The sequence below is a fragment of the Piliocolobus tephrosceles genome, chromosome 13, assembly GCF_002776525.5.
Source record: "Piliocolobus tephrosceles isolate RC106 chromosome 13, ASM277652v3, whole genome shotgun sequence".
Classification (NCBI taxonomy): domain Eukaryota; kingdom Metazoa; phylum Chordata; class Mammalia; order Primates; family Cercopithecidae; genus Piliocolobus; species Piliocolobus tephrosceles.
In genome coordinates, this window is record NC_045446.1 from 13770350 (window position 1) to 13786497 (window position 16148).

Sequence of the window (16148 nt, forward strand, 5' to 3'; positions counted from 1 at the left end):
GTGACTTTAAGTTGAAGCCAAGGCTTGTCATTCTAAAAAATCTTAGGGCCCTTAAGAATCATACTAAATCTACCCGGCCTGTGCTCTATAAATGAAACAATAAAGCCTGGATAGCAACAGCACATCCATTTACAGCATGATTTACTGAATATTTAAAGCCTACTGCTGAAACCTACTACTCGAAAAAAAAAAAAAACTGGTTTATTTTAAAATATTACTGCTCATTGACAATGTAGCTGGTCACCCAAGAACTCTGATGGAGATGTACAAGGTTAGTAGTTTTCATGTTTGCTAACACAACGTCTATTCTGCAGTCTACACAGCAATTTCAACTTTCAAGTCTATTTCAGAAATACATTCTGTAAGGCTATAGTTGTCATAGATAATGATTCCTTTGATGGATCTGGGCAAAGGAAATTGAAAACCTCTGGATACTTCCGGATGACTAGATAAAGAAAAAACAAAACAAAACAAAAAACCTGGAAAGGATTCACCATCCTAAATGCCATTAAGAACATTTGTGAGGCTGGGTAGGGGCAGCGTGGCTGGTAGCCCTGTCCCTACAAAAACCTACAAAAATTAGCCAGGCATGATGGTGCCTGCCTATAGCTTCAGCAACTTGGGAGGCTGAGATAGGAGAATGGCTTGAGCCCAGGAGGTGGAGGCTGCAGTGAGTTGAGATCATACCACTGCACTTGTCTGCCCTCTGCCCCCAAAAAGAACATTTGTGAGTCGTAGGAAGGGGTCAAAGTATCAACATTGTCATGGAAAAACTCAAACTGCATTTGTCCTCTGCTCTCACACCATGACAATCAACACAGAAGACTTCTGTGACCAAATGTATGGGGGATTTTCCCCACCAACAAGGACTGGAGACCAGCTGGGTATCCTCCAATTTGATTCTGACACTACCTGGAGATAGTGTCAGTTCCCACAGGTTAAAGGCCCAGTCCCCAAGATTACTCCCTCCTCCCTCCAGACACCAGTTGCAAGTCTCTGGAACTTCTGACCAACCAGCTTCAAGTTGAGGTTCCCATGACCCCCTCTTCGGGTTCAATAATTTGCTGGAGTGGCTCACAGAACTAAGGAAACACTTACATTTACCGGTTTATTATAAAGGACATCACAAAGGATCCAGATGAAGAGATGCATAGGGAGAGGTACAGAGGAAGGGACATAGAGCTCCCAGGCCCTCCCCGGGTGGTCATTCCCCAGAAACCTCCGCTTGTTCAGCTATCAGGAAGTTGTCCTCTTGGATTTTTATGGAAGCTTCATTACATCAGCATTCCTTCCCACAGGCCATGGGTTGGGACCCTCTCTGAAATGAGTCTTATGATCCACAATTATAAAAGAATAAGATTAGAGTCCTGCTTTGGGGTAGGTGAAAGGAAGGCAGGTAAAAAGACAGCAGGAGAAGGTCAAAGAGATTCTGTTTCCCGTGTATGAAAACCTATAAATATATATATATATTTCGTAACACTACAAACATTAACAGGACTTTGGAAGAAGTTGATTCCAACCCTCATGGATGACTTTGAGAGGTTCAAGACTTCGGTGGAGGAAGTCACTACAGGTGTGGTGAAAATACCAAGAGAACTAGAAATAGAAGTGGAGCCTGAAGATGTGACTGCACTCCTGCAATCTCATGATTAAACTTTTAACAGGTAAGGAGGTGCTTCTTATCCTGAGAAAAGAGTTCCCTTAAGATAGAATCTTCTCCTGGTGAAGATGCTGTGGACATTGCTGAAATGATAATAAAGGATTTAGAGTATTACACAAGCTTAGTTGATAAAGCAGTGTTTGAGAGAATTGCCTCCAATTTTGAAAGTTCTGCTTCATGGGTAAAATGCCAAACAGCACTGCATGCTACAGAGAAATATTTCATGAAAGCAAAAGTCAATTGAGGTGGCTTACTTCCTTGTCTTATTTTAAGAAATTGCCATAGCCACCCCAACCTTCAGCAACCACTGCCTTTATCAGTAAGTAGCTATTAACATCGAGGCAAGACCCTCCATCAGGAAAAAGATTAAGATTCGCTAAAGGCTCAGATGATCATTAGCAGTTTTAGCAATAAAGCATTTTTTAATTAAGGTATGTACATTGGGTTTTTAAAGACATAATGCTATTGTACAGTAGGCTATAGTATAAATATCACTTCTCACCATTTTACATAATAGATTCTCGATAAACATGTATTGAGTTGAATCCCCTGCAAAAAAAAAAAAAAAAGTTTAATAGTTTGCCAAAGCATAACTTTCAAAAAGCTAAATAAAAATTATTCTCTTTCAATTATATTATGAGCATGTGTCAAAATATTTATTTATCTTATTAATGAAAAGACACAGCAAGGTGGTGAAGCTGATTCAAAGGAGGATACAAGAAACTATGAACTATATAGAGTGGGGGAAAATGCTGAATTAAGACTCAAATATAATATTGGTTAATGTTCTGTGTGGCAATAAAACTGTTTCCTTTGAGATGATCTTTCCTACCAAAATGGACAAAAATAGTTTGCAACTTATTAATCTTCTATAAACTAATATCTAACTTTACTGAGTCTGGTCTCATTAATAATAAACACTAAGTCAAACAAGGTTACCTCTCTGTAGAACTTTAAATGACCTTTAGGCAGGCTTGTTAGATAATGCTCTTATTACAACACTGCAAGGCACACAACAATCCTTTTTCCTTATTTCCAAGTTTTGTATAATTTTTCTAAATGGACACATTCCCACTATCTATTAGTGAGCAATAAACTACTCTAAAACTTTGTGGTTGAAATGTACATGTATATATAGCCACATGTGGTGGCACGTGCCTGAAGGCTTGGCTACTGGGGAGGCTGAGGTGGGGGAATGGCTTAAGCCCAGGAGTTTGAGGTGGCAGTGGGCTATGATTGCACCATTGCACTGCAGTCTGTCTCAAAAAACAACAAACAAACAAAACAAACAATACAATTTGTGGCTTAAAACTACAAACGTTTTATTCTATATATGTATACATATACATAAAATACTTCTATGGGCCAGGAATTTGGGAGCAGCTTTACTAAGTGATTCTTCTGCTCTACATGGCATGGAATGGAGTCACAATGTTCGGTTGGTAGCTGAACAGGTGTGAAGAGTCCAAGACGGCTTCATACACATACTTGGTGTCTTGACTGGGATGGTTAATAAGCTAAATACAGCTGGACCCGCCTTCCTCTTTATGTAATTTCAGTAAATGTAATCTCTTCAGCAAAGCAGCCAGGTATTTTACATGGACTTACACTGCCAATCTTCTCAAAGGTGACCCAGAACTGGCAGAGCATCTCCACTTCCATTTTCCATTAGTTAAAGCAGTTATAGCCCAGTCGAGATTCAAGGAAAAGGGAACATAGATCCTACCTCCCAATGGGAGAAGTAGCAGGGTGTGCTGGTTTGCGCCTGTAAACCCAGCTATGCAGGAGACTGAGGCCAGGAGTTTGAGACCAGCCTGGGCAACATAGTGAGACCCTGTCTTTACAAAAATAAAAAATAAATGAGCTGGGTATAGTGGTGTGTGCCTGTAGCCCCAGCTATTCAGAAGGATGAGTCAGGAGAATCTCTTGAGCCCAGGGGTTTGAGGCTGCTGTGAACTATAATCACACCATTGCACTACAGCCTGGGCAACAGAGTGAGACCCTACCTCTGAAAAGTAAATAATAAAAACTAATCAGTTAGTTATTAAATGTGAGAACTGTTAAAGAATTTGTGGCCATGTTTAGTCTGTCACAAATTTTGCCTTGTAAACAGTTATTTTTATTATATGGGTAAATCTTTTCCCCTAAGATCTGTTGCACTAAGGGTTCCCATTACTTTCTGGGAGGTTTGTCATAACTTTTTTTCACTACATGAGAAATGACCCTGGGTGCAGCCCACTACTCTTTTCTCCCTCTATAACACTGCAAGCACTAATGGACAATGTGGGGTTTCAAAGTGTAGTCACAGAACTAGTAGCATCGGCATAATGTGGCAACTTGTTACAAATGCAAATTCTCAGGCCTGACTTCCCTCCTACTGAATGTGAAACTCTGGGGATAGTCTATGTTTTAACAAGCCATCTTGGCGGCAATTCTAAATGCATGCTAAAGTTTGAAATCAGTGTTTTAGAGATGTAAGTTACTTGATGAAAATATCTGAAACTAGTCTCACAAGAAAGTAAATTTTATGTCATTTTTTTTTTACATTTAGAAAAGAAACAGGCCAGGTGTGGTGGCTCACGCCTATAATCCCAGCACTTTAGGAGGCTGAGACAGGAGGATGGCATGACACCAGGAGGTCGAAGCTCAGTGAGCTGTGATCATGCCACTGTACTCTAGCCCAAGTAACAAGAGTGAGACCTTGTCTGGTTAAAAAAAAAAGTAAAAAAGAAACAACGTACAGTCTGTAAATACTACAATGGCTTACAGAACCTCCAGAGAGCACAGATAATGACAAAGAAAGCCGGTGTGGTGGCTTTTCTCTAGCTGATGGCCTTCCTCAGCTGTCACTAACCTTTCCCACATACTTGGCATGCAGGAGACACCTCCCTTCTCCCACCCACTCAAGGGACACTTCCCAGAGGCATCACACCTTATGTCTAAAGAACTACCTGTGAAAAGAACTTGTACCTTCTCCATCTTAATAATGGGCCTATTAAGCAGCTCAAATAGATAGATAGATAGATAGATAGATAGATAGATAGATATACACACATTATTCTTTATTTATTTTTTTTTTTTTTTGAGATGGAGTCTCACCCAGGCTGGAGTGCAGTGGACCTCCACCTCCCGGGTTCAAGCAATTCTCCTGCCTCAGCCTCCCGAGTAGCTGGGACTACAGGCACGTGCCACCATGCCAGGCTAATTTTTGTATTTTTAGTAGAGACGGGGTTTCACTATGTTGGCCAGGCTGGTCTCGAACTCCTGACTCTCGTGATCCACCTGCCTCAGCCTCCCAAAGTGCTGGAATTACAGCCGTGAACCACCAGCGCCCGGCCTAAAAATACATTATTCTTTTGAAGGGACTTTCAATCTCCCTCACAGACAGGTGTATAAGAGAAAATGGGAAATTTTGTTGATCCTGTCTATGACACCTTGTTTTCTGCTCCTTTAATTCCTGCTCTATAGCATTTCTTTCCTTGTACTTTGGGTTTATTTTATAGTTAATTTATATTCAGCCTTCCCTATTTTTGTCCTCAGTCTACCGAGTAGCTGCTGGGACTACAGGCACAGGTACATACCATTAATACCAGAAATAATGCAGAGCAGCTAATAAAAAAAAATTAACCCAGCTAATTTTTATATTTTTTGTAGAGGCATGGTTTTGCCATGTTGCCTAGGCTGGTCTCCAACTCCTGAGCTCAAGCAATCCACCCAGCACAGCCTCCCAAAATTCTGGTATTACATGCCTGAGCCATCACACCCATCCCCTATTTTATTATATAAACTGTTTTGTCAGTGTCCTGAAAGTTTTGATATATTAATACATTTATCACTTAGTTGTAAATATTTTCTGCTTTCTATTATTTTCTCTTAAGTAGTCAATGAATTAGAGGGGTTTTTGTTTTGTTTTTGTTTTTGTTTTTTTTGAGAGGAAGTCTGGCTCTGTGGCCCAGGCTGGAGTGCAGTGACCAGATCTCAGCTCACTACAAGCTCCGCCTCCCGGGTTCACGCCATTCTCCCGCCTCAGCCCTCCCGAGTAGCTGGGACTACAGGCGTCCGCCACCATGCTCAGCTCGTTTTATTGTATTTTTAGTAGAGACGGGGTTTCACCATGTTAGCCAGGATGGTCTCGATCTCCTGATCTCGGGATCCACAGGCCTCGGCCTCCCAAAGTGCTGGGATTACAGGTGTGAGCACCACGCCCGGCTTAGACGGGTTTTTTGTTGTTGTTGTTGTTTTGTTTTTTTGTTGAAAATTTAAGACTTTTTTTCCTAATCTGTTGTTACTATTGATACCTTATATAATGATCAGAAAACATTATCTGCAAGATCAGGGATCAGCAAACTCTGTAAAGGGCCAAATAGTAAATATGTTACACTTTACAGGCCACACTGTATCCATTGTAACGACTCAACTCTGACTTTGCAACATTAAAGTAACGAAAGACAATATGTAAATAAATAAGGTTGGCTGTATTCCAACAAAGCTTCCCTTACAAAAACAGGTGGCTGGCCAGATTGGGCTGTGGGCCACAGCCTGCTAACCCTTGATCTACATGGCACCAATTCTTTGGTAATTATTAAGAGGTAATTATTAAGAGGTATTGTTACTTAGTACTTGATATTTTATAATGTTCCATGCATGTTTGAAAACCAATAAATCATCTTGTCCCTAGCCTCCTCCACTTCTTTAAAGTTCAGGCCTGGCCCATGTCAACATTTGCTTTTATCTTGGCACAGTGATTACAACACTGGGCTTTTAACAATCAGACAAATCTCGGCTACTAGCTTTGCCACTCGCCATTGGGTGGTCGGAGGCAAACTACTTAATGTCGCTAATCCTCAGGTTCCTCAACTATAAACTGAGAAAATAACAGTACCTACCTTATGGGGAGCACATAAGGAAGGATTCAATGAGACAATGCATATAAAGCGCCTAGCAGAGTCCCAGGCAGCCTTCAATCGTTAGTAGTAGTGTTAACATCATGAGGCAGGTGTAATTATACCCATTTTACAAGAAACTAAGGCTTAGAGAGGTTTCGGTAAGTTGCCCAAAGTTTCCTAGCCAGTGGCAAAGCACGAGCTCCCACCCAGAACTTTTCTTTACAAATTCAACGTTTCCCGTACTCAAACTGATCCAGATACACTAACATTTAGGAGATTTACTGTATGCCATTCCGAGGCGAGGCTGCATTTTAAGACGCCCAGGGAGGAAACGGATTGCGAAACCCACAAGAATTCACTCTTTGTGGTGCAAGTTTTGTCTGAAGGGAAAGGGGCAAGAAGGGCATGGAACGTGCTAGAAGTAACAAACCACCCAACAGAATTCTGGAACCAGGGGTCCGCAGCTTCTAAGCTGGACACATTCCTCTGTGGGTTCGATCCTCTAAGGAAGTGGCGTCACCCAGCGGCGCATCCCTGCCCGAAGACCCTGCTGCTGCGTGGCCCGCTGCCCATGGCCGTGCTGCCCTTTAAGGCTGTGCAGCTCCTCGCGCCTGATGAGCCTGGCGTCTAAAAATACCACCCTAGTTAAACCTCCCAGAATCTGTCTCCGGCATTTCAAAGAAAAAAACGGGCGCCGTCATCGTTTAGAGCCACATAAATCACAGCCCTGACCTGCTGCGGATTCAGCAGGCGACGAGCCGCTGAGAGTGGCGAAGAAGTCTGCCCCTTTCGAAGACCAGCAACTTTCCATTCTTTTTTCCCTGCGCAAGGCGCAGATCGTAACGTGGAGACCCCCGAGCAACCCCAAGAGTGAGTCGGACGTTGGAAAAACAGCTAGGGAATCTCCATGTTTCCCAGCCCAGGATAAGCCCAGGATTCTTCAGAGCCATACCCTGTGACAATCACAAGGGTTTTCTCCGCCCCGCGGGTGACGGAGAACTCGTGACCTGCCCCTCAGCTCCAAGCCGAGCGCCTAGCGGGCGCGGAGAAAGAGGGGGCGGAGCTGCAAGCCCAGATCACCAGGCAGCCGAAGACGGGCAACGCGTGCGCAGTCTCTCGCCACGGGACCTCCTTCCCGCCGCTGAGCCTAGGAAGCAGGACGCCAAATCTGTCCCTGCGCAGCCGCCACCGCCGGGCGCCGAGCCGGGTGGCCGCCCTGCTTGAGGCGCGCCTGCGCACGTCCCCACGCACGCTCCGGCGTACGGCGGCGGCCAGGGGTCGCGAGCCGGTTGAGGACCCGCGCGCGGAGGAGCCGGGGAGTCAGCGCTGCTTCCCTCCCTCCCCCTCTCCCCTCCCCGCTCCCTGCCCCCCTCCCCAAGAATGTTCCGCTACGAGGTGAGCTGTTGCGACCGGAAGTGACCCCTCCCTCCCTCCCTCCCGTGCCCCTCTCCCTCACTCCCCCTCCGCACGCCGGTCCCGTGTTCCTGCGGGGCAGGGGGCGGGCTGGGGGAGTCGCAGGACTTAGCTGGACGCGACTGGCCTGGGGTCGCAGGTCTAATTCTAGGGCTAGGAGCTGGCTTCAGGGATCGAGACAGTCCCATTAGTTGCCGCGGGGAAAAGTTGGCCTCCGTTTTGGGGTGGGGAGGGCCCGTTAAGTGCTGTAACCAGACCACATCCCCGCCCCCACCCCTAGAGGAGCCATCGAGGGTACAGTATTGCATCTACCCGGGTGCTTTTCTTGAGTAGGAGTCACCCGGGAATTCCCAGAGCCGAGTTTCCCGCCCTGGACCCGGAACCACCCCCCACCCACCTTCACTCGAATTACACTGACACACACCCCATTCACACAGGCTACCTTCAGGTCAAGGGGGCCTGGGCTTGCCGTTGGGCTAGGGCCCCAGCCCGTTTACTAAAGAGGGCTCCGAGTTGGGAGGGGGGCGTGTCCAGCAGAATTTCCTTCTGAGCTAGTGCTGGGAGACGTGGGTTTGGTGACGGTCCCGGGAATGTGGCAATAGCAACAAACAGTGCTGACCCTGTCACCAACTCACTGTATGACCTTGAGCGACTCCTAATCTCTGGACGTAAACTTTCTGGGTTTGTAGCATGAAAGAGCTGATATAAATGATCCTTAAGAATTTTTAATTGAAAAAAGCGGTGATTTGCTAAAGTAGATCTTTGTGATTTGGAAGGGAGTACTGCTGGAGGTTGCCTCTGATAAGGAGGCAGCTGCATGCCTATTTCCATAAGTTTGGAAGGGCTCTGGCATGAGAATAATGCCCTTTTACCTAATCTTTCCTTTGTAAACAGGGTAGCTAAGAGGTAGCCAGGCAAGGTGTATCACAAACGTATCTACTGATCGACTATGGAATTCTGATTCCGAATTTTTGAAAATTGAGGACAGATATACTTGATAGGAATGATCCAAGACCAAACCGAAAGGAAAACTTGGAGAGTAAATCAGTTGAGTAAAATTGAAGTGAAGGGGGAAAATAGAACATACCTGGGATGTGGTGACCTCTAGCCTTTATTCGATAATCTGTAATGTTTGCCTGCTTTGATCATCACAACTCTCTGCCATGGTTGGTATAGTCCCTGCATTACGATGTAAGAGACTGAGCCTTACAGCCTAGCACAGAGCCTTAGACACAATAGGTTCTTTAAAGGTATTTGATGAGCTAATTAGAAATTTTCTGGGTTGCCCATGTTCACATTGACTGTAGAAGTGGAGCCAGAACTTGAACTTGTCATATCACAGCTTTTCCAGAGTTCATTTTATTGTGATTGAAGACCTAACTTTAATCACTAGAGTTTAGGCCTATAGGGAAGATAAAAAAGATGGAAAATGAAGACAAAGCTTTGAAAGGGAATAATAGTTGAAAAGATGACATGAATATAATGAGAAAGATGAGAATTTTGCTAGAAAAGATACATAAAGATACAAGAAAATAAAGGGCTCATTATTAGTTGTCATCACTATTCCAACCAGTGATATAAGGGAAGTTGTGGGCTTAATTTCTTGGTTGCATGAGGAACTGCTGTTAGTAGATTCTTGATAAAATAGAGAAATGGAATGCTGTGAGGTGGGCGAGAATTAAATAAGGAATAGGAAATAGAAAGTGAAAGAAAGTTGATGAAATCTTCCAGTGTCAGGAAATTGGGAAGTAGAAAATGCCATCTTTACAAAAAGCCGTAAGGAAGCAATTATGTTCATTGAGAAGGTAAGATGAACATTTTTAGAACCTTTTTAAAATGAGGGTGTGAATTTCATGAATAACTAATGTCTTTCCTCTTTTTTTAGTCTTTGGAGGATTGTCCTCTGGATGAAGATGAAGATGCATTTCAGGGACTGGGAGAAGAAGATGAAGAGATTGATCAATTCAATGATGATACATTTGGGTCAGGTGCAGTTGGTAAGTGACATCTTTCTCTTATAATATCATCCTGGCTTCTTGCTCTTTTCAAGTGCTGTCTTTTAGAAGTGCTTTATCTTATTAGGGGTAACCTCATTCACTAACTTGGCAAGATATTCTTCTATTCCTCATCTTAGTCAGAATGTTTCATTCTTCACTGGAAACAGCACCTATCCTGCTCCTCTGAGTGTCTTTTTGCCTCACCTATAAAATCAGGTGTTCTGTAAGCCTTTCCCCTTCCAGCTATATGATCTATGGCTACAGGTTGCCCCTATGAAGGATTCAAATGTTTAGAGAAGTGAACATTTAAGAGAGATTTAAACTAATCCTAGATGAGAGGAATTTTTATTTATATGACATATAACTTAAGGAAAACTAGTGAACTAGTAGAAAAGTATGTGGGTGTATGTGTTTTAAAATTTAGTCTATCACTAGTATATTATATAACTTTGGAACTTATAGTATCTTCAACAAAATGTAAAGCTTTTTATACCAAGAATTTTGGGGGTCAAGAAAGGTCTCATAAGTTAGAAAAGTATGCACAGATGAAATTTTGTCCCTCCCTGGATATAGATACATTTTTTTTTTTTTTTTTATTCATTTTTGAGATGGAGTCTTGCTCTGTCACCCCAGCTGGAGTGCAGTGATGTGATCTCGGCTCACTGCAACCTCCGCCTCCTGGGTTCAAGCAATTCTCTTGCCTCAGGCTCCCGAGTAGCTGGGATTATAGGCGCCTGCCACCACACCCAGCTAATTTTTGTGTTTTTAGTAGAGACAGAGTTTCACCATGTCGGCCAGGTAGGTCTCGAACCCCTGACCTCGTGATCCACCTGCCTCAGCCTCCCAAAGTGCTGGGATTACAGGCCTGACCACCGCACCCGGCCTGTAGATACATATTTTAAGAGTTGGAAAAAGTTTAAAACCTAAAGAGCCAAACTAAGCTTACAGACCACAGGGTTATAAATACCAAGATGGAAAATTTAGGAAGCAAGCTTATATGATAACGTTCAAGAACACATGTTACTTAGAACAGGTGTAGAACAAGTGGAGTAATAAGTTAAAATTTAGACTTTTAAACGATATACATATACATATACATACATTTGATTTGAGACAGAGTCTTGCTCAGTCACCTAGACAAGTGCAGTAGCATGATGTTGGCTCACTGCAGCCTCTGCCTCCCCAGTTCAAGCAGTTCTTCTGCCTCAGCCTCCCAAGTAGCTGAGCATACAGGCGCCCGGCTAATTTTTGTATTTTTTAGTAGAGACAGGATTTCTCCATTTTTGGCCAGGGTGGTCATGAACTCCTGACCTCAAGTGATCCCTCCTCAGCCTCCCAAAGTGCTGGGATTACAGGTGTGAGCCACCACGCCTGGCCAAAACTATATATTTTTAAGCAAATGAATAGGTAAGAGTCAATGCAGATATGTTTGCTTAGACTTGGTGCTGGAAAGCACCAATAACAGTGTTTATGTTCAAATGTATAAATATGTATGATTCTTTGGAGTCGCAACACTTCTGTCTGCAACAAATGCTCCAAGTTAAGTCATAAGGAAGAAGAGAAAATTTAGCAATAGTTGGTAATCCCAAGATGTTGAACATCAAAAACAAATAAGAGACCGTAAAGTATTATAATGGTCACTGGTTTTTCAGTGACCTAATACATTTATTAAAGCTTAGACTGAATTGAATACACTGGCAAAAATGAAGGTGTTTTAGTATTGTCAGTTATTTGTAAAATTCAGTAGAGAACTAAAACTTTGTTATGATTAGAAGCAGCAAGAAAAGTGTTGAAAGTGGAAGCTAGACTCATGATGGAAGGGAATCAAAGACGTTTTGGATTATAGGCATGGGTTGGCAGATGAGATTGTCCAGGAGGATAACTTGATCCAAGATGCTATTATGTCTCTCCATGGAGATCACAGGCAAAGAGATGTAGAGTGGAATTACAAAAGCAGGAAACTGATGTGAATTGCAAATTATATTTGGAAGATAGTTTAGTGATAATCAGTAGAACACAATAAGCTATTTGTGGTGGCTCCAGCCCACAGCTCTCAGCACTTTGGGAGGTCAAGGCAGGAGGATCACTTGAGACCAGGAGTTCAAGACGATCCTGGGCAACATAGTGAGACTTTCTCTACAAAATTTTTTTTGAAAAATATCCAGGCATGGTGGTATATGCCACTTAGGAAGCTGAGGCTGGAGGATCCCTTGAGCCCAAGAGTTCAGGGCTACATCAGCTATGGTGGTGCCACTACATTCCAGCATGGGTAACAGAGCGAGACCTTGTCTCTAAAAAGTTAATTATCAAATAATTTAAAAATAGAATACCGTAGAAGCTACCAACATGTGCTTGTTTCTAGAACTCTTTTTATATTAAAATACTGTACTGAATGTTAACCATTTTTTCAACAAGTTCCTCAGTATTAAAATGAATTAGCTAGAATTGATTTATAGACATTAAAATGAGGCAGCATTGACTTCCAGAGTGCTAAGGACAGTCTTTTTTTCCTGAGTTTCTATTTTTTCTCATAAGATGGGAATAATATTGCCTTAAAAGGATGTTAGAGTGTCCAGAACTGTATTTTATATGACGGGGAAGAAGGAAAGTGCACATGTGCTGAAAAAGCCATTAGGTTTACACAGTAAAAGAACAGGTAGTACAAAGTAAAGGCAATGAAATGGCATATGATTAACCCACTTTGTACCTTAGGGCCAAAGGGTGATTAGAAGGACTTTTTGCCCAAGAAAGTTTATAATGGAGAAAAGATTTCCAAAGGTGAGCCCTTTCCCTTGAGAGTGTAATGTACTTGAATTGTAAGATCTTAATTCCTCATAACAGCTTGGTGTAAATACTATAAAAAGAAAATTGTTTTCCAAGTCAACCTGTGACTTCTTTGATACTCATCTGCAGGTTGATACAAAGCTGGTATAGAGAGTTTAAATCTAGAGGTGAAATGTCAGACCTTGACATTTGTTTTGATTTTATGGTTTTTAATTCATGTAGTGGGCATCTTGAATAATACTTGCTAGTACAGTGGACATTTTAGGTCATTGGCTACAAATGGTCACCTTTCCTTAAGAAACTAGTCACTGTCTTTTGCATGAAAAAATGTTTGCACCATCTAAGAGCAATAAATAGTGTTGCAGTAATCCCAACTCCTTCTCTAAAAATAAAAGCTTACACTTAGCCTGGTGCTTATTATGACTAGGCGCCATTCTAAATGTTTGACATATTGTTAATCCTCACAGCAACTTTGTGAGATAGGTACTGTTATTATCCTCATTTTAACAAATGAGAAAGAGTGATGGGTTAAGTAACCATAAATACAATTACTGTAAAGTACTAGTTATGTTAAATAGTTTTTGGGGAGTCTGGAAATCTCCTGCCTCCACTTGGAAGGAATCACCCTCCTTCCTACCTCTCTTTTATTGATAGCTACTGTAGTCTTTAGAGAGATTAAGATTGCCTTGAAATTAAATCACTTCTACTTCCTTTTTATTTTGTTTTCATTCAAAACTATCCCTGAGACAGACTTCAGGGGTTGTTATTACAAGTATAAGTTTATAGAAGCAGCCAGAAATTCAGTAACACACATCAGGGTATAGGTTAGTTCATTATTACAGATAGTCTCTTTCCCTTCATTTCTCTGTTACTCTTTTGCCTACCTTTTATCATTTTGACCAATAATGGACTCAGGTCAAGCACCGGCATATCTAAGTAACTATATTTTTAGGTCATTTGAAAAGGATACAGGGTGAAGTATTCTTTTGTAGTAAGGGCATAAGATCTCTAAAATACTACTTCAGATAATTTTTTACAAGAATAAGAAAAATCTAAAATGATGATGATAGTATTTTATGGCATAGATTCCTTTGCTTACATGTGTGAAAATGTAACACTCAATTCACCACAGATCTATTCTCACAGAATATGGCAACTTAACCAATATTTTAAAAATATTATTATTAAGGGGAAGTAGATTATCCATATTTGATAGGATTTGGTAAAGTTAGCAAGCATGAATATGGGAAGTAGTGACAGAAAAGCATGCAAATTAGAACTCTACCGCATTAGAACAAATCCACTAACAAATTAACTTCTTATATTTGGGAAATAAATGTTTTTACAAATCCCTCAATTCAAGATGATAGATTCCCACTCTTGTGACATTGCTTAGTAAAGTTACAAAAACAATTTATCCTATCTCAGCTTATTATTCCTTACCAAGGATGACACAAATATGAATGTCACATTTGGTTTTTAATTACATTCTTCTTTAAATATTTTCTTTCAGATGATTAGTCATTTACATTAATACTGTAATTTTCATTTAAAGTGGATTTTTCCATTTTTTGGAGCACATCAGGATAGACTTTACCAGAGACCATCATCATAAAATAGCTACCTTAAATTCTTTTTTGTAAGATGACGATTTAGGAGAAGAGTGTCACCTGACTAGTCGTCTCAGGTAAGAGGAAGCTGTTGGGTAGGCAAAAAATACCACATAATTATAAAGAAGACCCAGGTCCCGGATGCTTAGGTAAGGATATTTTTGTAGCTTTTGCCCACAGCCTTTATCCCAGTTATGGCAAAGTGATCCACAACTTAAGGAGTCCCTTACCACAACTAATACACTCAAATCTACCACAGTGCCCCCAAACTAGGCAGTGGGTCCTATGATACCAAAATTATGTATTTGAAAGTCCCACTTCCCTCAATCTGCGGATCACTAGTATTATGTGATACCTTGTTGTATGATAAAAAAATACATATAGCAAATTTTAACTGTTAATATAATCTGATTCTAAAAGGAAGTTAGTCGATTTAAAGTCACATAAAATGTTAAGATACGTATGATGTTCATTACAGAATTAATTATTATATTGGAAAACTGTAAATAATACAAATATTTACCAGTAGGGGATAAATTACATTATAGTTTAGCAATAAAATATAATCTTATGTAGGTATTAAAAAGAATGAGATAATATCAGTAGTTATGCCTGTGTGCATGCATGAAAAGATGTCCAAGACATATTGCTTAAGTAAAAAAGAAACAAGTTAACTTTATAAACTTAACACAACTTAAAACTATTTAAAGAAACAAGTTAACTTTATAAACTTAACACAACTTAAAACTATTTAAAACTTAACACAGCTATGGAATTACAAGGAACTTTCACTTAAGTTACATGTGTTTGTGGTGTTTGAATTTTTTAAACATGTATTTTCTTTGAAAGCGGAAAAGAGAAAAGTCCTGTTTCTGTGTTATGACCTGTTATCCCTGTCTGTTGAATTATGTAAAACATGTAACTAAAAAAGAATACCATATAACATGTACAAAATAATACTTTTTGTGGGTTAGAAAGTAGTGCATATTGAGATGAAGTAACGGAAGAAATAAAATGAAAGGATTATTTAGGAGTAGGAATGAGGAGGAAGAAGTTTCGCATTTGAATACCTGAAAAGAAAGGCCCAATGCAGTGGCTCACGCCTGTGATCCCAGCTCTTTGGAAGGCCGTTGCGGGTGGATTGCTTGAGATCAGGAGCTCAAGACCAGTCTGGGCAACATGGGGAAACCCTGACTCTACAAAAAATACAAAAATTAGCCTAGTGTGGTGGTACAAACCTGTAGTTCCAGTTACTTGGGAGGCTGAGGTTGGGGGATCACCTGAGCCCGGGAGATCGAGACTACAGTGAGCCAGATCACGCCATTGCACTCGAATCTGGGTGACAGTGAGACCCTGTCTCAAAAAATAGAAATAAAAAACAATACTAAAAGGAGCAAAACTATGAGTACAGCTTTCATGATGGAAGCAGAATGGAATAAGATTGGAGAGAACTGGAGTGAAATGTGATGGAAGTAAGGTCTAGCTCCACAGCAGCTGATAGAGGGTTCTGAAGATTGTAATCTGTGCTGTAATGGGATTCAAAAACAGAAAAAATGATGCCAACATACCAAATGCAAAAATAACCTTAGTGTCAGTGCTACAGACTTTATAGTAGTGTGCAGTAATAGCAGACATGGTTAAAAAAGGAAATGCCCCTTCCTCTTCCCCAGCCTGTTTTCAGCACAGCAACCAGAGTGATTCTTTTAAAAGTTAAGCCAAATGAAAGTTTTCATTGGCATAGTGGCCCAGAATGAGCCCCCTCCTCATAACTTTTTGACCTCATTTTCTTCTACTCTCC

The 16148-nt window shown here is 41.2% G+C and overlaps 1 protein-coding gene across 1 annotated transcript in view; it reads left to right on the forward strand.

Moving 5' to 3' along the window:
• Positions 1–7654: 7654 nt before the first annotated feature.
• PATL1 (PAT1 homolog 1, processing body mRNA decay factor) overlaps positions 7655–16148 on the forward strand; it is a 31489-nt gene continuing 22995 nt past the window's right edge. Inside the window, exons 1-2 of the mRNA XM_023215521.2 lie at positions 7655–7941; positions 9845–9956. Of these exons, the coding sequence (XP_023071289.1) occupies positions 7927–7941; positions 9845–9956 (127 nt within the window). The 5' untranslated portion in view covers positions 7655–7926. The remainder of the gene's footprint in view (positions 7942–9844; positions 9957–16148) is intronic.